At 31.5% G+C, this 25,115-nt stretch overlaps 1 protein-coding gene across 1 annotated transcript in view; it reads left to right on the plus strand.

The window, feature by feature from the left end:
• LOC139887770 (uncharacterized) overlaps positions 1-23,246 on the plus strand; it is a 30,217-nt gene extending 6,971 nt beyond the window's left edge. Inside the window, exons 2-5 of the mRNA XM_071870827.1 lie at positions 22,361-22,502; positions 22,581-22,703; positions 22,750-22,831; positions 22,930-23,246. Coding sequence (XP_071726928.1) covers positions 22,361-22,502; positions 22,581-22,703; positions 22,750-22,831; positions 22,930-23,246 — 664 coding nt within the window. The remainder of the gene's footprint in view (positions 1-22,360; positions 22,503-22,580; positions 22,704-22,749; positions 22,832-22,929) is intronic.
• The last annotated feature ends 1,869 nt before the right edge of the window (positions 23,247-25,115 follow it).

Here is a 25,115-nt window from a genome sequence, read left to right on the forward strand (position 1 = left end):
CTAACAAAAATCTAATAAAAGATCGATCGGTTAAACTAGCTACCCGATCATTTAATTCTATACTACACAACAATTCTTCACACCATACTTTATATACAGGTCTACGCATGGTGAATAAACGTACCCAGTCGTTAAAAGTAGAATTACCATACCTCTGTGCAAGTAATTCCCTAATTGGCCCGGCCAATTCTACAACTTCTAATGGTCCCCATTCTATGACCCTAGGTACCTCAACAACTTTAGAATGAAGAGTATGCAAACCCCTTTGGTATTTTGGATAATCTATCCAAAGTAAGTCAAATCTCAGGTTCGGGTGCAAATCTTCCAAGTGCATATCAGAAAATGTCATGACTGGATGAGGTATATCTTGTTTGTAGTAGTTATCCACCTCCTGTTGTTCCGCATTCTCAGCAGGAGCATTGCGAGCTTGGGATGAAGATTCACCCCTTTCAGTCTGCAAAACACATCAAACACAATTTTTGTGCATCCAAATATGCATTAGTGTCAGCAAAATCATCAATCAAAATAATTACAATGACATGATCAATTTATATCAAACTTAAGCTCATTTTCATATTTTCATCAAATCTACACTTTTTCAAATAAGCATATACGAAAATGTTCGCCAAGTTCATAAGCATTCAACTCAAATAACAGGTCAAAATAATCATTACTAGCAATTAAACAAGTTTCAAATGGCATTATCTCTCAAAAATTAAGTTCATGAATTTTAGACTTGAAAAAGTCCACTTTAATTCTCAAAATCATGTTTAGGCTCAAAGTTTGGATCATTTAACTACCTAAACATGTTACACTACTTAATTTAGCAACAATTCATGACAAAAATTGGCCATAACCTGTTTAAATCAAAAAGCCCCAAATTTGCTCAAGAACACAAACCCTAGATTACTCAAAATTTGAAGTTTGAGGCTTCTAATCATGTTAAATAGCATCAATCTAGGTTATACAAGCATAATACATAAACAATTTAAGCATAATTACACTAAAAAGCATCAAAATCAAATTGGAGAAAAAATTGCTCAAGAACACTAATTTTCGGATTAAATGGTGTTTAGGTGTAGAAATTTACCGTTTTTCTTGAGTAATTCCTTGATAGCATCCTTCTCAACATGATTTTAGTAAAAGATTTGATGATTAACGGTTAAAAATTGTAATTTTGGGGGTGTTTTTGCGGGTTTTTGCGCAGTATTTTCGCAGTGTTTTGTGTGTTGTGGTGTTCAACTGATCAGTTTTTTGCGTTTTATTTTTTTTTCTGTATTTCGGTCCCTCCGCGAGTCGCGGAGTTTAAACCTTCAAACTCCGCGAGTCGCGGAGTTTTTTTTTTTTTTCTTTTTAATTAAAACAATTAAGTAATTAATTTTAAAATTTTGTTTCCCTTGTTATTTAGGACGAGGTCGTTTCGAATCGATGTCCTAGTCCGTCCTTCGTCAAAATTTTAAAATTTGTCTTTTTGTAGCGATTGTTTTAAAAGCTAAGATTTTGGGGGGGTTTTTTTTTATGTTTTTGACATACTTTAATTCAATAAGATTAAAAAATAATGATAATAAAAGTTCTCGTCCCTCCCTTGGGTAAAGCAATTTCGGTTCAAAGACCTAGTCTTCAACTTACGACGGATTTTAAAAATCATATTTTTAACTTAATGAGATAAAGTAAATTTTTGTTTTTAAATTCACACAATTTAAATATAAAATTCAAAATTAATATTAAAAATTCACACCAAACTTAAAATTTGAAATGCATAAAATTAAAAATTTATATTTTAAAAATTAAAAATTCACACCAAACTTAATTTAAAAATTCATATTATAAATTCACACCAAACTTATATTAATTTTTTAAATATTTATAATTTTAAATATATTGTTTTTACAAAGTTTACAATATTAATTTAAGATTTAATTTTAAAAATATGGTAAAAATAAAATTAAAAATCTTTTTGGCTTTTTATCCCACTTTAATCAATCAAATATTATCAAAAATATACGCCCCTCTTTTCGGTAAAGTAATTTCGGTTCCAAGACCTAATTTAACTCATGACGAATTTTTGAAATATTTTGGGTTGATTGATTAAAGATATTTATACCTTAAGAATAAACGTTAAATTTCGCAGTGATGTAATAAATTTTTGAATGATATCAATAATTTCGGTCGCCAAACCTAATTTTATTCAATACCAATTTAATACTTTATAGCGAACAAATTAGCGTTTATTATCAAAAGGTTAAAAATAAAAATAAAAAATAAAAACTGTACAAACATACCTGTGAAATAGATTTCTTAGTTATATGATCTATCCCATTCATAAGATCGTCGGTTTAATTGGTTTTTCATGGCTATATAGGCGTAACCTCGAGTATTCAGTGTTTTTTCTTCTAAACATATGAACGGTCCGTCTCTGCATAAAGTAACAAATTCGGTGTTTGAATAGGTTTGATTATTTGAACATTTACCTCCATGTGACCATTTTCCGCATTTGTGACATCTTTCTAGGTGTCGTGCTCTTCTTTTCGCTGCGGATTTTGATTTTTCTTTACCAAATTGTAACTTATTATCTTCGCATCTGGATTCTTTTCTAACTCCGTCCAATCTTTCTCTGATTACTGATACTATTTCACTCGGTAGTGTGTCATTATTACGTTTAGTGATCAAAGCGTGTAGCATTAGACCATGGTTTAGTTCACAGGCAGTCTTCATTTTGTAAAAACCTAAAAAAAAATAAAAATTCAGAATGGGGGGAGAAGACTAGTTCTTTAGGGTCTGCTAGGGAAAGACCATTCAGGTTCCATTTTCGAGAACTACACGAAAATAGACAATCTAACTCTAACAGAAATACATAAACCCCCTATACTTAGTTAGCTGTGGTATCGAAATTGTGATTAACTTCATTGTCTTCTTCCATCGGACCATGTATGTAATGTTTAACTCTGTGACCATTAACTTTAAATTCAATCCCATTTGAATTTATTAATTCTATCATTCCGTATGGGAAAACTTTTTTGACTATGAATGGTCCAGACCATCTTGATTTCAATTTTCCAGGAAATAGCTTGAATCTTGAATTGAAAAGAAGAACTCTGTCTCCTTCTTTAAATTCTTTTGAACTTCTGATTCTTTCATCATGCCATTTCTTCGTTCTTTCCTTATAGATTAACGAATTATCGTATGCTTCATGTCTTAATTCTTCTAATTCGTTTAGTTGACTTAACCGTAGACGTCCGGCTTCATGTAAATCAAGATTACATGTCTTCAAAGCTCAAAATGCTTTGTGTTCAATTTCTACTGGAAGATGACATGCTTTTCCATAAACAAGTCTAAAAGGTGTGGTTCCAATTAGAGTTTTGTAGGCTGTTCTAAAAGTCCAGAGTGCATCCTCCAATTTATTGGACCATTCCTTCGGATTTGATCCTACGGTTTTCTCTAGAATACGTTTTAAAGCTCGGTTGGTATTTTCAACTTGTCCACTTGTTTGTGGATGATATGCGGTGGAGATTTTATGAGTTACTCCATATCTTTTAAGAACTTTCTCAAGTTGATTATTACAGAAATGAGTACCCCGATCACTTATTAAAGCTTTCGGTGTTCCAAACCTTGCAAAAAGACGTTTTAAAAAGTTGACTACAACTCGTGCATCGTTAGTTGGGAGAGCTTGTGCTTCCGCCCATTTAGATACATAATCAATGGCTACGAGTATATATAGATTATTATGAGATTTTGGAAATGGACCCATAAAGTCAATACCCCAAATGTCAAATACTTCACATACTTGGATGACATTTTGTGGCATTTCATCACGTTGACTTATTTTTCCGGCCCTTTGACAAGCATCACAGGATTTGCAAAGAAGGTGTGAGTCTTTGTAAATTGTAGGCCAATAGAATCCAGCATCATAAACTTTTCTTGCTGTTAGTTGAGGCCCATAATGCCCTCCTGTTGGTCCTGTGTGACAATGGTTTAATATTTTACTAGCTTCATCTCCAAATACACATCGGCGTATTATTCCATTGGAACATCTTTTAAACAAATGTGGATCTTCCCAAAAATAGTGTTTTATATCACTGAAGAATTTCTTTCGTCTTTGGTGCGATAATCCTTTTTCAAGGAATCCACAAACTAAGTAGTTTGCATAGTCTGCAAACCATGGAATTTCTTTATAATCTATCTTCAATAGATATTCATCAGGAAAGTTGTCTTGTATGGCCGATTCATTTAGAACTTCTAATTCGGGATTTTCAAGATGAGAAAGATGATCAGCGGCGAGATTTTCTGCTCCTCTTTTATCTCGGATTTCAATATCAAACTCTTGTAAGAGTAAGATCCAACGGATTAATCTTGGTTTAGCATCTTGTTTCAAAAATAGGTATCTAAGAGCAGAATGGTCGGTATAGACCACCGTTTTTGCTAGAACGAGATATGATCGAAATTTGTCAAAAGCAAAGACAATAGCAAGGAGTTCTTTTTCAGTAGTTGTATAGTTCGTTTGTGCTCCTTGTAACGTCTTACTAGCATAATATATAGGTTGAAATCGTTTTTCAATCCTTTGTCCTAAAACGGCTCCCATTACAAAATCACTTGCATCGCACATTAGTTCAAATGGTAGATTCCAATTTGGTGTTATCATGATCGGCGCATTAGTGAGTTTCTCTTTAAGAATATTAAAAGATTTGATACATTCATCTGAAAAGATGAATGGAGCATCTTTTTCTAGGAGTTTATTCATAGGAGTGGCAATTTTAGAAAAATCTTTTATGAAACGTCGGTAAAAACCGGCATGCCCTAGAAAACTCCTAACTCCTCTAACATTGGTGGGATGTGGAAGTTTAGCAATTACATCTACTTTAGCTCTATCCACTTCAATTCCTTCTTTTGAAATTTTATGTCCAAGAACGATGCCTTCTTTAACCATGAAATGGCATTTCTCCCAATTAAGTACTAGATTTGATTGTTCGCATCTAATCAGCATTCGTTCAAGATTAACTAGACATGATTCAAATGTATCACCGAAGACTGAAAAGTCATCCATGAAAACTTCCATGCATTCTTCTATCATGTCGTGAAAAATTGCCATCATACACCTTTGAAAGGTTGCAGGGGCGTTGCAAAGTCCAAATGGCATGCGTTTGTAAGCAAAAGTACCATAAGGGCACGTGAATGTGGTTTTCTCTTGGTCTTCGGGTGCTATTGGAATTTGAAAATATCCGAAAAATCCATCTAGAAAACAATAGTAACTATTTCCGACTAATCTTTCCAACATTTGATCTATGAAAGGTAAGGGAAAGTGATCTTTTCTGGTGGCGTCATTTAATTTTCTATAATCAATACACACACGCCATCCTGTTACAGTCCTAGTAGGAATAAGCTCATTTTTCTCATTTGTAATGACAGTCATGCCACCCTTCTTAGGCACGCATTGAACTGGGCTTACCCATGGACTATCAGAAATTGGATAAATTAGACCTGCATCTAGCAGTTTAATAATCTCTTTCTTAACTACATCTTGCATATTAGGATTTAGTCTTCATTGGCGTTGCACATACGTTTTATGACCTTCTTCCATAAGGATTTTATGTGTGCAATACGAAGGACTTATTCCTTTAATATCATGAATCTTCCATGCAATGGCTGGTTTATGAGCTTTCAACACAGAAATGAGTTGTGATTTCTCATTTTCAGTAAGAGAAGACGATATTATTACAGGTAATTCAGATTCACCATGTAAATAAGCGTATTCCAAATGGTTTGGAAGTGACTTTAACTCTAATTTCGGTGGTTCTTCTATCGATGATTTATATCGATATCTGTCTTCTTCTTTTAGCATTTGAATTTCTTCTGTTGTTGGTTCATATCCATTAGCTATAAGTGTAGCTAACATTTCAGCTTCATCAATTGGTTCATTACCTTCTCCTAAAGAACATTCTCCTGTTCCTTGTAATTCTGGAAATTCTTCTAATAATTCTGCATGTGCATCTATAGTTTGAATATAATAACATGTATCATCTGCAGATTGTGGTTGTTGCATTGCTCTATCAACTGAAAAGGTAACACTCTCATCCTCTATACTTAGGGTCAATTTCTTACCGAACACGTCTATCATTGCTTTAGCCGTGTTTAAGAATGGTCTTCCTAATATGAGAGGAACTTGAGAATCTTCTTCCATGTCCAGAACAACAAAATCTACTGGAAATACTAAAGTACCAACTTTAACTAGCATATTCTCCATTATCCCTCTAGGATATTTTATTGATCTATCGGCTAGTTGTATGCTTATTCTGGTTGGTTTCAATTCTCCAAGGTCTAGTTTAGCGTATAGTGAATACGTCATTAGATTTATACTAGCACCTAAGTCTGCCAATGCTTCTATTGAACTAAGACTTCCCAGAAAACATGGAATTGTGAAACTTCCTGGATCAGATAATTTTTCTGGTATCTTATTCAACAGCACTGCTGAACAATTAGCATTCATAGTAACAGCCGAGAGTTCTTCCATTTTCTTTCTATTTGAGATTAGATCTTTCAAGAATTTAGCATATCTAGGCATTCCTGAAATCACATCAATGAAAGGAAGATTTACATTTATCTGTTTAAACATATCCAAGAATTTGGATTGCTCGGCTTCAAGTTTCTCTTTCTTCATTTTACTCGGGTAAGGAAGTGGTGGTTGGTATGGTTTAACATAAGGTTTAGCCTAAACTGTATTATCTTCATTAACCTTTTCAACTACCAGTTCTTTTTCCTTATCTTGATCAGGTTGTGGTTCTTGTGGAGTAGGAATAGCTTCATCAGAAGTTACAAGTATTTCAGGTGGTTTAAGTGTTGTACCACTTCTTGTGGTAATGGCTTTAGCTGTTTCATTCCGGGGGTTAGTATTTGTATCACTAGGTAGACTTCCCGGTTTTCTTTCACCTATTAACCTTGCTAGGTTACTTACTTCTTGTTCCAGATTTTGAATAGAAGCTTGTTGATTTCTAAATGCTTGAGCATTTTGTTCATTAGTTTGTTTCTGAGATGTGAAAAACTGCGTTTGAGTTTCAACTAGCTTCGTCATCATATCTTCTAAATTCGGCTTTTTATCATCGGTTTGTTGTGGTGGTTTGTTTTGAAAATTAGTTCTTTGCTGGTTGTAAGTATTATTGGATACTTGTTGATTGCTAGGACCTTGTTGGTTGTTGTATGGAATATTTCGGTTATAGTTCTGGTTTTGATTGTAAATAGGTCTTGGCGGTTGATAATTATTCTGATAATTATTTCCAGGCCTTTGGTTTATGTATGAAATATTCTCTCTTTGTTCCATTGTTAATTCAATACTGAGACAATCTTTTGTCAAATGTGGTCCTCCACACTGCTCACAACTAATTCGTATTGAGTGAATATCTTTAGTCATCTTTTCCATTCGTCTCTCAACAGCATCTATCTTTGCGGAAATGGAATCTAAGTCATAGCTAGAATCGGCTCTAGCTGCTTTAGATGATCTAACGATATCTTTTTCTTGGTGCCACTCGTGTGAGTGGGAAGCAGTGTTATCAATAATTTTGTAAGCATCAGTTTCGGTTTTCTTCATAATAGAACCACCAGCTGCTATATCTATGTCTTTCCTTGTAGTGATGTCGCATCCTTGGTAGAATATTTGTACTATTTGACAGGTGTCTAAACCATGTTGCGGACATCCTCTCAATAACTTTCCAAATCTACTCCACGCCTCATATAGAGTTTCATTCGGCTTCTGTGTAAACGTAACAATTTCTCCTTGAAGTCTTACGGCTTTAGATGCAGGAAAGAATTGTTTAAGAAATTTTTCAACTAAAACGTCCCATGTATCAATCGCCCCTTCAGGTAACGATTCCAACCAATCTTTGGCTTCTCCCTTTAAAGTCCAGGGAAATAACATGAGATATATCTGTTCATCCTCTACTTCTCGGATTTTAAATAGTGTGCAGATCCTATTAAAGGTACGTAGATGTTCATTTGGATCTTCCTTCGGCGCACCACTAAATTGGCATTGATTAGTCACCATGTGTAGAATTTGTCCTTTGATTTCATAATCTGGCGCATTAATGTCTGGATGAGTAATTGCGTGACCTTGGCCAGTGCGTTTAGCTCTCATTCGGTCTTCCATACTTAATGGTTCTGTTACTTCCATAATTGAATTTGTTGAATCGGAATCACTAGAGGATTCTGATTTAATGGTTCGTTCCTCAACAATCTCTGTTTGAATGATTGGTGGTTCCGGAAGAAAGTTTAGTGGTTCAGGATCTATGAATCGTCCCTGAATATTCTCCGGATTCTCAATTGTGAGGTCGGGTTCAAAAAATGGATTATCGGAAATTTGAACGGGAGTACTTGGTCGACTGAATGACGATTGTAAAGAAAAATCAACGGCGGTAATATTTGCTAAATGTCTTGATCTAGTTACAGGTGGTGAACGTACAAAAGGTTGTGAACGTCTTGCTCGGTGCATTCACTGAATATCCTATTAGTTTTTAAAAGGAAAGAAAAATTATAATAAGTTATCCAATTAATAGACTTTTCTGATTTTGCCCACGTTTCGAATAGCCAAAAGATGCAGCAGAGGGGCAGGATTCGTTTGGTCTCAATATAATTCGTTTGGTCCACGTACAAATCCAACTATTACTACGAACCAGAAAATTTTGATGTCTATCAATTTAACCACTTAAAATAAATTTTCGTAATTTTAAGAAATTTAGATAAGAAGTAGAATAAAAATCTATGTCCTAAAACTAGAATAGCGAGAAATAAGAAAGAAAAAGAGTGTGTCGAAAAAGGTCGAAAAAGAAAAATGGTTGAAAAATAAAAGGTGACGGAAAAATAAAAGAAACTTATAAAACTTAAAAACACTTGACTAACCTAACCTTATTACTACAACTAACTTAAAATTATAATCGCAAATTGAGATTACTAATTGGAATGATAATTGATACATAGGTAAAAGGTGTCTAAAAATATTAAAGCTTACAGGAAAAACTATATCCCAAATGGAAATAACTTAAAAAGAAACTAAAACTTAAAAAGGCGTCGCAAAATTCTAAAGTACCTAAATCTTAATCTAAAGAAAAAGCACTTAAGGAATTCTACGGCAAAGCCTAAAAATCTAGAAGTAAAAATAACTATGGCAAAAAAAAAAAAAAAATAAGTTTAAAACTAAATATGAGCTAAAAATACAAATATTACGCTAAAACAATTAAAAAGGGACAAAATATAAAAATATACAAAAAGTTGTAAAAAGTACAAATTTTATAAAAATATTATTTTTAAATTATTTATTTTATAAAACTATTAATTTTATAATTTAATTAAACTAATTTAACTAAAATATAAATTAAATAAAAAGTAACTTAAAATAAAACTAATTATAATAATAATAAGTATTTAGGGTTAATAATAATAATAATTAATAATTACTCCGTAATTAAATGCAGATTAGGGTTTCTGTCGGTGTCAGAGTGTCTCCGCGAGTTGCGGTATTTAGAAGCTGTAAACTTCGCGAGTCGCGGGGTTTCAATTTTCAACTCAGGTACAGTTTAAAATTTTACGCGTTTTTTTTTATTGTTTTATTTTATATTTTCTGTTTTATATTTTTTTGTTTTAAAATCTAAAATATTTATATAATAAAAACTTATATTTTTATAACATAAAAATAAAGAAACTTTATAAAACTTAAATATTTAATAAAATCTTAAAAATATATAAATTTTTGTTTTTCTTTTTATATTTTCGAATAATTAAAAACGTATTTTTACAAAAGTGAATTTTAATAAAAGTAAACTAAAAATAAAAATCTTTTTTTTTATATTAGTGTTGCGCTTTCGGTTTTTAAGCGAATCCCCGGCAGCGGCGCCAAAAATACTTGATGTTTTAGCAGAGTGGTATAAAATACTATTAATTTTTAGCAGGAAATACTATTAAATACGATACAATTTTACACAAGATATTTATTTATTTAGAGAATGGATATACTTAAACCTTGCTACAACACTTATAGGCAGTGTACCTAATCGTACAGTAGTGTAGTTTTTAGTAAGTCCAGTTCGTTCCACAGGGAAAATCTTTAAACAAAGCTTAACGCTATATTAGTTTACTTTTATAAAAATACAAATATATATATAAGTAATATTATTATTATAAAGGGGGGATTTTACCGTTTAATGACCGGTTTGTCGATTTTAAAACTTTAGTCGCAGTTAAAACCAAATGTAAAATAATAAATAAATACAAGACTTAATTTAAAGCGTAAAGTAAATAACGATAATGAAATTGCGAATAATAAAAGTGCGATAAAATAAACTTGCGATAATTAAAAAGTACGATAATTAAAAGTGCAATTAAATACAATAACAATAAAAATGCGATAATTAGAAGTGCAATTAAATATAAAATAAAGGAAATTAAATATGAAATAAAAGAATTATGCTTATTTAAACTTCTGTAATCATGATGTTTGACGTGTTGATTTTAGTTTTATGCCCATGGGTTAATTGTCCTTTGTCCTGGATTATTTAATATGTCCGTCTGGTTTTTGTCCATAACAGTCCATCAGTCATAAATATAAAGTGTGAGTGTCCTCATCAAATTATCCTTATACCCGAAGTCAAATATTCCAACTAATTGGGGACTTAAACTGTAACAAGGTTTTATTACTTTGTTTAATAATTACACCAGGATGTCGACTGAGTGTAACTCAAGGTTTTAATACTTTGTTATCAATTATGCCAAGTGTCCTTGTACATAATTTCACCCATGTTTTAATAATTCTAGTGGCTATTAATCCATTTCTGTGTCCGGTTAAATGAACGATTATTCGTACATATAAGTACCCCGCCCATCGTGTCCGATCGAGTGTATATGGTAATTTATAGGGACGCCCAATTGTAAATCTTTATATTAACATTAACAAACTATCATTTAGTTAAACAAATATAAAGCCCATTAACAGCCCATAGTCTAATTTCTACAAGTGTCGTTCTTTTGTCCAAACCCCAATTATGGTACAAAGCCCAATTACCCAATTTTAGTAATTAGCCCAACATCATGATTACTTCGGATTAAATAAGTATAATAATAACTTAGCTACGAGACATTAAATTAAAAAGGTTGAACATAACTTACAATGATTAAAAATAGCGTAGCGTTACACGGACAGAATTTCGACTTACACCCTTACAACATTTGCTAACATACCCTTATTATTAGGATTTAAAATTAAAATTAAAATTAAAATATAAATTATATATATATTTTTACGTATATATTGAGAGAGAGATAGATATTGGATATTGAAAATGATCAGAATTCGGTTGGCTTTATAGGGAATTGAGTTCAGGGGTACTCCGCGACTCGCGGCCCTTTTTGACTTCAAACTCCGCAAGTCGTGGAGTTTGCTTTTACAGCTCACACAAGTTTGGAGCCTTTCTTGCCGACGGTTTATAATATATTATATAATATATAAATAATTATAAGAATTATTTAAATATTATATTATATTTATGTGCATAGTTGATTTGTAATTTTTAGTCCGTTTCGTCGAGCGTTGAGAGTTGACTCTGGTCCCGGTTCCGGATTTTCGAACGTCGTTGCGTACAATTTAATATCTTGTACTTTGCGTTTTGAATATTGTACTCTTGTAATTTCGAGACGTTTCTTATCAATAATTGGAACCTCTTTGATTGTATTTTGTACTTTTGAGCTTTTTGGTCGTTTGCGTCTTCAATTCGTCTAATCTGTCTTTTGTCTTCACCTTTTATTATTTAAACGAATATCACTCGTAAATAGAACAATTGCAACTAAAAGCTTGTCTTTCTTGAGGAATAATGCTATGAAATATATGTTCGTTTTTAGCATTATCAATAACCCATAATTTCCTTAGCTCTATCCCGCTCGAAAAGCTTGTTTTGAAAATAACTTGCTCATGACCTAGTCGTAGTATTTTATGTATAATAATACTAACACTACTAATAATAATAATAAGATTTATGATAATAATAATAATAATAATAATAATAATAATAATAATAATAATAATAATAATAATAATAATAATAATAATAATAATAATAATAATAATAATAATAATAATAATAATAATAATTATAATAATAATAATAATAATAATAATAATAATAATAATAATAATAATAATAATAATAATAATAATAATAATAATAATAATAATAAATATAGAGAGCATAGATGGAGAGATATATGTGTGTGTCTGTCGACAAACTGTCCAATTTATAGAAGAATTTTGATTTCTGACCCTCATGCGATCGCATGGGTTTTATGTCTTTTTCTCTTGCGATCGCATGACCCTCTGATCCAGCTCACAATCATTTGTTGTTTTGTTTGTCGACATATTTAAATATAATATATATAATATATATAATTTAAATAATTAATTATATATTATATTAAATTCATGTGCATAGTTGACTTGTAATTTTCGTTTCGATGACTCGTACGTTGTCACTCGACTTATGTCCCGGTTCCGGTTTCTCGAACGCATTTTCGTACGCTAAGAAAACTCGCAATATATGCTTAATATATTCATCTACGGAATTAAAAGATATTTATCAAATCTCTTATAGATTGTGTTATTGTTACGGGTCTCCGTTGTGAGGTCCATTGTGATTTAAGAAAACTTTTCTTTTTAACGATATTCGAAATAAATGGTAGTGTAATCTACAAGTGAGAACAAAGTGTCAAATAACATGAATTAGACAAAAGTAGTAGAGATTCCTGCTTAATTTTCAATGCATGCTTTACAATATTGTTCCTCGTGATTCTTGATAAGTTAATTATTTAACTATCATAATATTTAATGTAAGAAAATGTTTTCAATATAATAGAATTTTTATTATTAAAATGTTTTGTTAAAAGAACATAATTTTGATATAAAACGTTTCGATATTATTAAATATATTTTAATAGGTAACGAAAAGATGATTTATAGAAGCAAATGAACAAAACACTCAAATGATTAAGTTATACTTAGGGTAATATAGTTTATCATTGATTAAGTCTAATTATTGATAAATGTACACGTCGCAAAACGTAAAGTACGCGTTTTCTTAGCGTACGAAAGGACGTTCGAGAAACCGGAACCGGGACATAAGTCGAGCGTCAACGTACAAAACAATGGAGCTAAAGTTACAAGTCAACCATGCACGAGAATATAATATAATATATAATTAATTAATATAAAATTATATATATTAAATATAAAATAATATGTCGACAAACAAGAAAACAAATCAGGTGTGAGCTGGCTCAGGGAGCTCCACGATTGCGGAGCTGTAAGGCACAAAAGCTCCACGATCATGGAGCAGTCAAAATCAAAAATGTACTATAAAAAGGCCAGTTTGTTCGACGCATTACACACCTCAATCTATATCTCTCGCTCTCTGTGACATATATAAATATATATATATTATTATTATTATTATTATTATTATTATTATTATTATTATTATTATTATTATTATTATTATTATTAATCTTATAGTTAGGAGTATTATTATTAGTATTATTATACATAAAATATTACGACGAGGTTATGCCCAAACGATTTCAAAACAAGTCTTCGAGTAAGTCAAAGCTATAGAAATTATGGGTTATAGCTATGAAGGTTATGGGTAATGTTCGTGGGTATTGTTCGTGAGGTCAACCTAACGTTTATCATTTCCGTTGCGTCTTCGTACTTTCCTGCAATATTAAAAAACAATATTGATACGTGAGCATTCATATCTTATCTTTTATATATTAATAGTGTATTCATGTCTAGTGCTCGAGTATATATGATTATGCATGCTTGTATGCTTAATTTCGTCGTTAAATAGTTTATGATGAACCACGAATTTAATACATATGCTACTGATATATAGTATATGATATGCACGTCGTTGGAAAGCTATCGAAAAATTAATAACTTTTCATTTAGAAATCGCGTGATTTCGATGAACGGATTAAAAGCTATGGTCAACTGAATTATGATTGACGTTAATTGAAATTGTGTTTGAAACTGTAAATTAATATTTAAACAACTTGTCTATGAGATTGATAAATGGGATTTTTATATATTACTAATCGAGTAAATGAATTTCTATATAAGGCACGTTTTGTTTTGTTGATCAATTGTCAAAGTTGACTGTCTTATCATGTTTTAAAGCTTTATAAACACTATAATCTGATTTTACAAGTATTGGAAAACTATGTGAAATAATAAAACATGTTCGATTACCATGATAATTCAAATATAATATAGCTCCTGAAATAAATAATATTTTGAGTTTGATAAACTATAAATTCGTTCAATTATCAAGACTTATAATATGTTAATAAACATGTATAGATTTAAAGATCATATTGGGTCAGGTTGACTTTTGAGATGACTTTTGTTAACTTTTATATGTCGGTCTCGAGCATTAGGATTGTGATACACTATGACCCGACCTAGCTTATTAGACATGTATTGACCAACATATGTTCTCTAGGTTGAGATCTACGGTTATTTTGCATTCCGAGTTTCGGTCACATTTCGGTGAATGACCTTATGTGCTGCTAAGGTGAGTTTCATTTTCTCCCTTTTTAAATGCTTTTGCAATATATATTTTTGGGCTGAGAATACATGCATTTATTTTAAACGCAATGGATACAAGTACATACTAAATTCTACACCGAGTTTGAACTGAAAATCCCTTAGCTTTGGTAACTAGTAAATGCCGGTTATAAGAACTGGTGGGCGCGAGTAGTTATATATGGATCCATAGGGCTTGACATCCCCGTCTGTTCCAGGTATAGAAACTCTAGCCTAAACTATAAAACAGACGTATGCTATTTGAGGTTAGTACACGTTGGATTGCGTGTATTGTACATGTTGGTTGCATGTATGTTAAAATAGGGGTACTTATTATAACGTTAAAGCTTAGTTACCAGGGTGCTCAATCTTGTAGAATATTTGATAAACGTTTCTGGATGAAACAACTGAAATCTTGTGATCCATCTTTATATACAGATTATGCGCAACATTAAAACTATGAACTCACCAACCTTTGTGTTGACACTTTTAAGCATGTTTATTCTCAGGTTCCTAGAAGTCTTTCGCTGTTTGGTTATACATTATACAAGCTATGTGCATGGAGTCATACATGCTTTATTCAAGAAAACTTTGCATTCACAAAATCATCACCATGTATCTTATTTTGACTGCATTGACAACGGATGTACTATGGTAAACTATTATTTACGGTGATTGTCTATATGTAGAAATCATCAGATGTCAAAAATCTTGGAATTTGATATTCAATTATGGTGTGCCTTTTCAAAAGAATGCAATGTTTACAAAACGTATCATGTAGAGGTCAGAACCTCACTGTGAAATCGATGAATGATGTATTCGTCCAAATGGATTTGGATGGATCATCACAGTTGGTATCAGAGCTTGAGGTCATAGGGAACCAGAATTTGCATTAGTGTGTTTAACTGGTAATTGTTAGGATGCATTAGTGAGTCTGGACTATGATCGTATCTGTTTTTACCGAGTTTTGCTTATCATTTCTTGTCGGAAATTACATGCTTATCATTCTTAAATCTAGACACGTTTGTCTGCAGTTATTGCATGAATAGTGTATAGACAAAATTCATATCTTAGCGTATCTATTACTGTAAACTTTTCCTGACATCTTCCGAAAATTTCACCATAATTTATGGGATTTTGGTATTATATATACATATGTAAATTATGTGTTGAAGTATACCAATCTAAGTCCTATAATCTATTTCATATCAAAAATCAATTCCCTAATTATACAAGATGGATCACGTATCTAGTTCAAATTCCTTAGATTTCGACAACTATTCCGATATGGATTTCCACTCGAGCTTCGAAAGCAGTTTGACCGGAATGGATCAACCAATTAGCCATCATCTATTTTGGATGAATTGGGGATGGGTTAGTAGCTTACTTAATCATTGGAGACAAGAAGAAGGCGATCCCTTCCATCCACCACATTGCCCTCTTGGCGAAGAACCTGAAGCACTTACCGGCGAACCTGTTCGTAATACCATTTTCTCTCTCATTTCCAGAGTATCTCGTCATGATTATATACTATCTCAAATTCTAGATCTTATTCGTCCGCTCGTTGGAACCGAAAATCACCCCGGTGTAATAGAAGAAGTCAACGAGCTTCGCGCTCGGGTAATGGCTTTGAAAAATATGGTGCAAAGGTTACAAGCACCAGCAGCATCACCGGCATCAGCAGTACCACCATCATCAACACCAATAGTACCATTACCACCACCAACAACAACCTCCGCATCCCACACCTCAACATCACAATTTGTACCTTGAGCATCAACATCATACACACTGTAGGTACCAAGGAATACCAACAACAACAAACGATGAAGTATTAATTCATAACTTTATTAAAGAAATATTCTATGGCGATTAAGTAATATCTAAAGTTTTAGAAATTATATATTCTAGTCCTAGTCGAAATCCAGATGAGATTAATATTATGTTAACTCATTAAATCCATGATTACATCTAAAGAAAATATATATGTAGGTATATTTTCATAAAGATTGTAATTAAGAAAATTCTTTTGTACAAACTGTTAATGGTGAGAATATTTTAACGGGTAGGTAATACCCGAGAGATATATAAATTCACAATTAATATGTTACATTCTTCGATACTGATTCAACAAATCATCAACTATACTCACTACTTTCATAACGAGATATATTCTTTCATAGAAATCAAAACAACCATACTCATTCAAATTCAATTACATATTCTGAATTTAACATATCAGAATCCAAGTCGAGATATAACCGATATCATCATTCTTAGATCTCTACATCTTTCAAAGCTGTACTTTGATTTCAAAACTGTGCTAGAACATCACTCCTATTCATAAAACCCAGAAAAAAATAATTATGAACATCATATGACGATTACAATCTGCGTTCAAACCCTGCATAATTCTTGAAAACATCTCAATTAAGAAACAACCGAGAGGATGATCTAACCACACATTACCTATGAAAGGAATGACTTATGCATATAGTCATGCACCTGGAAAACTCCCGGAACCTAAGTAGAAGTTTAACACGAATATGTGATCCATTGGCGTTGTTATTACCGAAAATAACCTTGCAATCCCTTTTCAAAATTAGCCAGCTTTATCACATTTCCAGCAAATCAACACCGACCTTCCATTCGAATAAGCCTTATTATAACTTTGATATATAAGTTTGCCCTTCGTCATCGTTACTGGGGAACCGTTTATATCCCACCACATTAGCAGTAAAACTATCAACAACTTCATTGATCTTTGACTGTCCGAAAAATCATTATATTCATTGAAACCCTATCATGTACTCATATGCATCTTGTAACGGTAATTGTCATACCAAAAAGCTTCAATCATTATTCTCGAATGTCGCAGCAATTCTACGCAAACAGTTATATGTGTACATATAGCATCTATCACCTAGACTTACATACTTCAATTGTGAACTTTTGAAAAGCACCCTAAACTATGAATTAGTTCTTCGAATTTTTTAAAAATGCTGATGAAGCAGCAAAAACTGTAAACGACCTTAACAGTCAAAAGTTTGATGATAAAGAATAGTGTGTTGGCAAAGCTCAGAAAAAGAGAAGGTTTGGAACTGGAAAACAGAATGAGCAAACCATGAAGGAGGCTGTGGACAAATCACAAAGACTAAATCTGCCTTCAAAGAATCCAAATAATTCAGTGTCTACTGAAGTCATTAGCGAATACCTTGCTCCCGACTCTAAACCTTTACGGATAAATATTCTTCATCACCTTTTGATCTTAGAAATTCTAAGATATCATCGTATCTTTCATTATAAATATCCTCGATATTTCTGAAGATATTTTCGTAACTATTCTTATCTGAAATCATTTATCTCTTCGCGATATCATTATTACATCAGAAAGGAAACTGTTTTAGTTTCTAATTCTGAAAAATTCAAATTTAAAATATGACTGTTTTTGAAGTAGTGTTGGGAATTGAAGCATAAATTAGTATAATATAATGACACTTGATCAACGTGATTATATTACAGTAAGTCATGCTGAGTTTCTAATGGAACGTGATAAAGGTTCACAGATCATACCCTCATCATGAACCATGTTACATAACACTTTCATTCTATTTAACCTCTAAACTATCAAGAAAATATTTTCTTGATGATTCGGTCTTTTTCGGATATTCTGGTAATTTGACAAATCAAGATCGTGCCATTACGATTTCCTTCTTAGAACATTAACTATGTTCATTCGAAACTCCATACCTACGAATTCTGGACCATTACTTGCTGTGCTTAATGGATAGAAGAGAAAACAGAGCATGAAGCTCCGAAATAGAAATGGGAGTATAAATCGCAGCAAATAAGAGAGAGCATTAACTGTGGATGTCAATAATTATGGGAAGACAAGAGCAGGGACTTCGAAAAATAAGGAAAGATATAAAGCCCGATGACAACGCATAAATTACAAACCGTGTATATCAATAAGTATTGCAACGTAAAGACACGGGAGAACTAAAAACACTATAAACCAGGAGTATAGTAGAAGTGAATAGATTTCTCCTGTGGCAGATGAAAAAGAAGAATGACAGATATGAAGGTTAGAAGTATATCAAGAATCAGAACTGGATGGAGCATATTGACGAATGCTTTTAAGTATGAGTTGAGGGAGAGAATAGAAGGTATGAGCTGTGGAAATAAGGAAACGAAGGGAGTGAATTTATAATGAAATATCCGACAAAGCAATCAAAATAGATTATCGCATTTAACCAAAGCGAATCCTAATTTCCTTAATTACCGAAAAATCAAATCTTATTTTGATTTCAAAGATTTTCTTTAATTTCCTTGAAATCCGAAAATCCACCGTGACTACGTCAAAAGTTAAGACGAATTTTTATTTTCTCATTTTACTTTTCTGCGATAGCTTCACTCATACGCTTCGAGTAATTGAATTATTTTATTCATATTTCTCAATCATGATAAAACCCCACATATAGACTCATATTCGTCATAATAACATTCCTATTGTTAGCCATGACGACCTCGATCAAATTTCGGGACGAAATTTCTTTAACGGGTAGGTACTATGATGACCCGGAAATTTCCGACCAAATTTAAATTTAATCTTATATGATCCTGACACGATAAGCAAAGTCTGTTAAGTTGAATCTCAAAATTTTGAACTATGTTCATGTATTTATTTAACCTCGACCAAATTTCGACGATTCACGAATGATTATATAAATGTATATGAGTATGTGTATATGTATATGTATATATATATATATATATATATATATATATATATATATATATATATATATATTAAACTTGAAAATGTTAACAAAGTATTAAATGTATAATACTTTACATTAAGCGTATTTGTCTCAATATATGCTTAATATATTCATCTACGGAATTAAAAGATATTTATCAAATCTCTTATAGATTGTGTTATTGTTACGGGTCTCTGTTGTGAGGTCCACTGTGATTTAAGAAAACTTTTCTTTTTAACGATATTCGAAATAAATGGTAGTGTAATCTACAAGTGAGAACAAAGTGTCAAATAACATGAATTAGACAAAAGTAGTAGAGATTCCTGCTTAATTTTCAATGCATGCTTTACAATATTTTTCCTTGTGATTCTTGATAAGTTAATTATTTAACTATCATAATATTTAATGTAAGAAAACGTTTTCAATATAATAGAATTTTTATTATTAAAATGTTTTGTTAAAAGAACGTAATTTTGATATAAAACGTTTCGATATTATTAAATATATTTTAATAGCTAACGAAAAGATGATTTATAGAAGCAAATGACCAAAACACTCAAATGATTAAGTTATACGTAGGGTAATATAGTTTATCATTGATTAAGTCTAATTATTGATAAATGTACACGTTGCAAAACGTAAAGTACGCGTTTTCTTAGTGTACGAAAGGACGTTCGAGAAACCGGAACCGGGACATAAGTCGAGCGTCAACGTACAAAACAATGGAGCTAAAGTTACAAGTCAACCATGCACGAGAATATAATATAATATATAATTAATTAATATAAATTATATATATTAAATATAAAATAATAAGTCGACAAACAAGAAAACAAATCAGGTGTGAGCTGGCTCAGGGAGCTCCACGATCGCGGAGCTGTAAGGCACAAAAGCTCCACGATCGCAGAGCAGTCAAAATCAAAAATGTACTATAAAAAGGCCAGTTTGTTCGACGCATTACACACCTCAATCTATATCTCTCGCTCTCTGTAACATATATAAATATATATATATTTATATTATTATTATTATTATTATTATTATTATTATTATTATTATTATTATTATTATTATTATTATTATTATTAATCTTATAGTTAGGAGTATTATTATTAGTATTATTATACATAAAATATTACGACGAGGTTATGCCCAAATGATTTCAAAACAAGTCTTCGAGTAAGTCAAAGCTAAGGAAATTATGGGTTATAGCTATGAAGGTTATGGGTAATGTTGGTTGGTATTGTTCGTGAGGTCAAGCTAATGTTTATCATTTCCGTTGCGTCTACGTACTTTTCTGCAATATTAAAAAACAATATTGATACGTGAGCATTCATATCTTATCTTTTATATATTAATAGTGTATCCATGTCTAGTGCTCGAGTATATATGATTATGCATGCTTGTATACTTAATATCATTGTTAAATAGTTTATGATGAATCACGAATTTAATACATATTCTACTTATATATAGTATATGATATGCATGTCGTTGGAAAACTATCGAATAATTAATAACTTTTCATTTAGAAATCGCGTGATTTCGATGAACGGATTAAAAGCTATGGTCAACTGAATTATGATTGACGTTAATTGAAATTGTGTTTGAAACTGTAAATTAATATTTAAACAACTTGTCTATGAGATTGATAAATGGGATTTTTTTATATTACTAATCGAGTGAATGAATTTCTATATAAGGCATGTTTTGTTTTGTTGATCAATTGTCAAAGTTGACTGTCTTATCATGTTTTAAAGCTTTATAAACACTATAATCTGATTTTACAAATATTGAAAAACTATGTGAAATAATAAAACATGTTCGATTACCATGATAATTCAAATATAATATAGCTCCTGAAATAAATAATATTTTGAGTTTGATAAACTATAAATTCATTCAATTATCAAGACTTATACTATGTTAATAAACATGTATAGATTTAAAGATCATGTTGGGTGAGGTTGACTTTTGAAATGACTTTTGTTAACTTTTATATGTCAGTCTCGAGCATTAGGATTGTGATACACTATGATCCGACCTAGCTTATTAGACATGTATTGACCAACATATGTTCTCTAGGTTAAGATCTACGATTATTTTGCATTCCGAGTTTCGGTCACATTTTGGTGAATGACCTTATGTGCTGCTAAGGTGAGTTTCATTTGCTCTCTTTTTAAATGTTTTTGCAATATATATTTTTGGGCTGAGACTACATGCACTTTATTTTAAACGCGATGGATACAAGTACATACTTAATTCTACACCGAGTTTGAACCGAAAATCCCTTAGCTTTGGTAACTAGTAACTGTCGGTTATAAGAACTGGTGGGCGCGAGTAGTTATATATGGATCCATAGGGCTTGACATCCCCGTCTGTTCCAGGTATAGAATCCCTAGCCTGAACTATAAAACAGACGTATGTTATTTAAGGTTAGTACACGTTGGATTGCGTGTATTGTACATGTTGGTTGCATGTATGTTAAAACAGGGGTACTTATTATAACGTTAAAGCTTAGTTACCAGGGTGCTCAATCTTGTAGAATATTTGATAAACATTTCTGGATGAAATCACTGAAATCTTGTGATCCACCTTTATATACAGATTATGCGCAACATTAAAACTATGAACTCACCAACCTTTGTGTTGACACTTTTATGCATGTTTATTCTCAGGTTCAGAGAAGTCTTCTGCTGTTTGCTTATACGTTATACAAGCTATGTGCATGGAGTCATACATGCTTTATTCAAGAAAACTTTGCATTCACAAAATCATTACCATGTATCTTATTTTGACTGCATTGACAACGGATGTACCATGGTAAACTATTATTTACGGTGATTTTCTATATGTAGAAATCATCAGATGTCAAAAACCTTGGAATTTGATATTCAATTATGGTGTGCCTTTTCAAAAGAATGCAATGTTTACAAAACGTATCATGTAGAGGTCAGAACCTCACTGTGAAATCGATGAATGATGTATTCGTCCAAAGGGATTTGGACAAATCATCACAAGCTTATGCTATTGAAGAGTCAGAAAGTTATAATTCATGGAGCTGGTTCCTTGATTATCTTGGTAAAAACTTGGAATTGAATAAGAGATCAAACTTCACTTTCATTAGTGACATGCAAAAGGTAATTTATTAACATTGATAATTTAATTAATTTATTATTTTTTGAATTTATGTTTAAATATATGTATATTTTTTATAGGGTCTAATAAATGCTGTTGAAAGGCTTTATCCTAGTGCTAAGCATAGATTCTGTTTAAGGCACTTGCAACAAAACATGAAAAAAAAATTGGAATGGAAAGGCATACAAAGATCATTTGTGGAGGTGTGCTACAGCTACTACTGTACCTAAATTTGAACTTTGTATGCAGGATCTGAGAAGGTTTAATGAAGGTTGTTGGGATTATTTGGTTAAGATAAAACCTCAACATTGGGCAAGAAGTCATTTCTCAGGTATGCACAATTTGATATTTTTTTTAATGATTTGTTAATGACCTCATAATGTTAATGATGCTGATAATGATTGCTAATGAAAATTGTTTTCAATATAGGGAGGGCAAAAACTGATATACTTCTCAACAATATGTGTGAAGTTTTAAATAGATGGTTGGTAGATGGTAGAGATAAGCCAATCATAACTGCACTGGAGTTTATTAGAGAATACCTTATGAAGAGAATAGTTAATGTTCATAATACAATTTCCAAGTGTAGTGGACCATTAAACCCTGGTGCTACCAAAGTGTTTGAAGGAATAAAGAAAGAAGCTGAGAAATATACTGTCATGTTTATTGGGAGCAACAAATATCAAGTTAATGGACCACATGATGATCAATGTGTGGTTGACATGGAGCACACGTCATGTGTATGAAGAAAGTGGGAGCTAGCAGGTATGCCTTGCAAATATGTTGTGGCTGTCTTATGGAACATGTTTGCTTATGGAACATGGTGCATCTGAAAGTGCAGTGTAGAAAAAAATGAAAGGAAAAAGTGGCTAGACTTGAATATGTGTTGAACCTGTTTTGATTGTGTTTTGAACCAATTTCTAGTTCATGAATATTTTTTTTATCTATTTAGAACCTGTTTTGAAGGTGGTTTAAATGTTTATGTTTTTTTTTCATGAAGCTATTTGGTATAGACCTAAACAAATTTGTTTATGTTTGACTTTGGATCATTATGAATTCATAAATCTGTTATGAACCTATTTCTTAATATGTTTTGAAAGGTTTTTTAATGTGTTCTGAATGTATTCAATGAGTATGTTTTAGCCTTTAGAAATTTATCCTTGAAATTCATGCTTAGTAATGTCATGAACTTAGGTTTTTGGATGAGTTTGAGTAAATCTGGTCAAACTAATGGAATTGTCAACCGGTGTTGAATCTATCCTTACTTGACTGTTGTTGATTGCACATATGAATTGTTGAATCTATCCTTACTTGACTGTTGTTGACTGCACATATAAATTTGTTTATTTTGACTGTTGTTGACCACTAAATTTGAATTGATGAATAATATGTTTGTTTTTGGAAGTTTCTTGATGAAAGTGTTAAAAAAGATTGTGTCAAAAGATAAAAAGTGTACTACATCAGCAGAGTCAATAGTGTAAAAAGTTCAATTTGAATAAAATTTGCCATAGTTTGACTGATGTTGACCATATAATAAGTTTTATAGTTATAATGTGTTAAAAGTGTCAATACAGTCAAAGGTGTTAAAATTGTCATAAAGAAAAAAATTTGTTAATGCATTCTTACTTGTCAATACAGTCAAAATGTTGAAATTGTCAATACAATCAAAGTATTAAAAGTGTCAATACAGTTAACATGTAGAAATTGTCAAAACAGTCAATAATGTCAAACTGACAAAGTGTTAACACATTCTTATTTGTTAACTTGTTATAAGTGTCAAAACAGTTATACTTTGTCAACTTTATTTTAGTGTAAAAAAATTTATACTAGTCAAACTTTACTAAACTTGATTGTAAGATGGTGCTTTTAGTTGTTTTTTTATTTTTTTGGTTAACGTGGGTGGAATCAAAGCATGATCCAAGCCATTTGTGGATCATAAAACAGTCATTTTCTGGGTATCTGACTATTTTAAACAACACAACACATCTTACAATTATCATACTAGGGTCTTTGAACCATAACTGTGTTTATACACAATACCATACTAGACTTATTTTTGAGTGTTGTATTACCAATGAGTCTTGTATTATATTGACTTTATGCAACACATTTTGCAATAACAATATCTACACATGATGAATTTATGTACTAGCATACACATGAGTGCATAGCTCAACAAATGCTCAAATTGGATCAAAAGGTATAAAGTACAGTAAACTGCAGTTTAAATTTATCAAAGAATGTTGATTAATTCATAATATCATACAGGATCAATCATAACATGTAATCACAATTCATAAGAACATTAAAGTAAAACTTACTTGATGGAAGAATCGTTCTGCAATTAGGATTTGATGATGAAGCCATTAGGTTAATCAATTCCTGAATCAATATCAATAATCCGATGGAGGGATTTCTTATTCGCTTGAATAATGGTGTTCTTGGTAATCAGAGAGAAAAGAGAGAAAGAACATGATTTGATATTGTCCAGGAAACCACAACCCTAATATTTATATATTTTTATTACAGTTATTTCCATCAAATAACTGTAATATTAGTTAGGGGTATATTATGTCATTTAGGAAACATGAGGGGGCAAACTGATAATGGTAATG

Source organism: Rutidosis leptorrhynchoides, chromosome 2 (genome assembly GCF_046630445.1).
Source record: "Rutidosis leptorrhynchoides isolate AG116_Rl617_1_P2 chromosome 2, CSIRO_AGI_Rlap_v1, whole genome shotgun sequence".
Classification (NCBI taxonomy): Eukaryota; Viridiplantae; Streptophyta; class Magnoliopsida; order Asterales; family Asteraceae; genus Rutidosis; species Rutidosis leptorrhynchoides.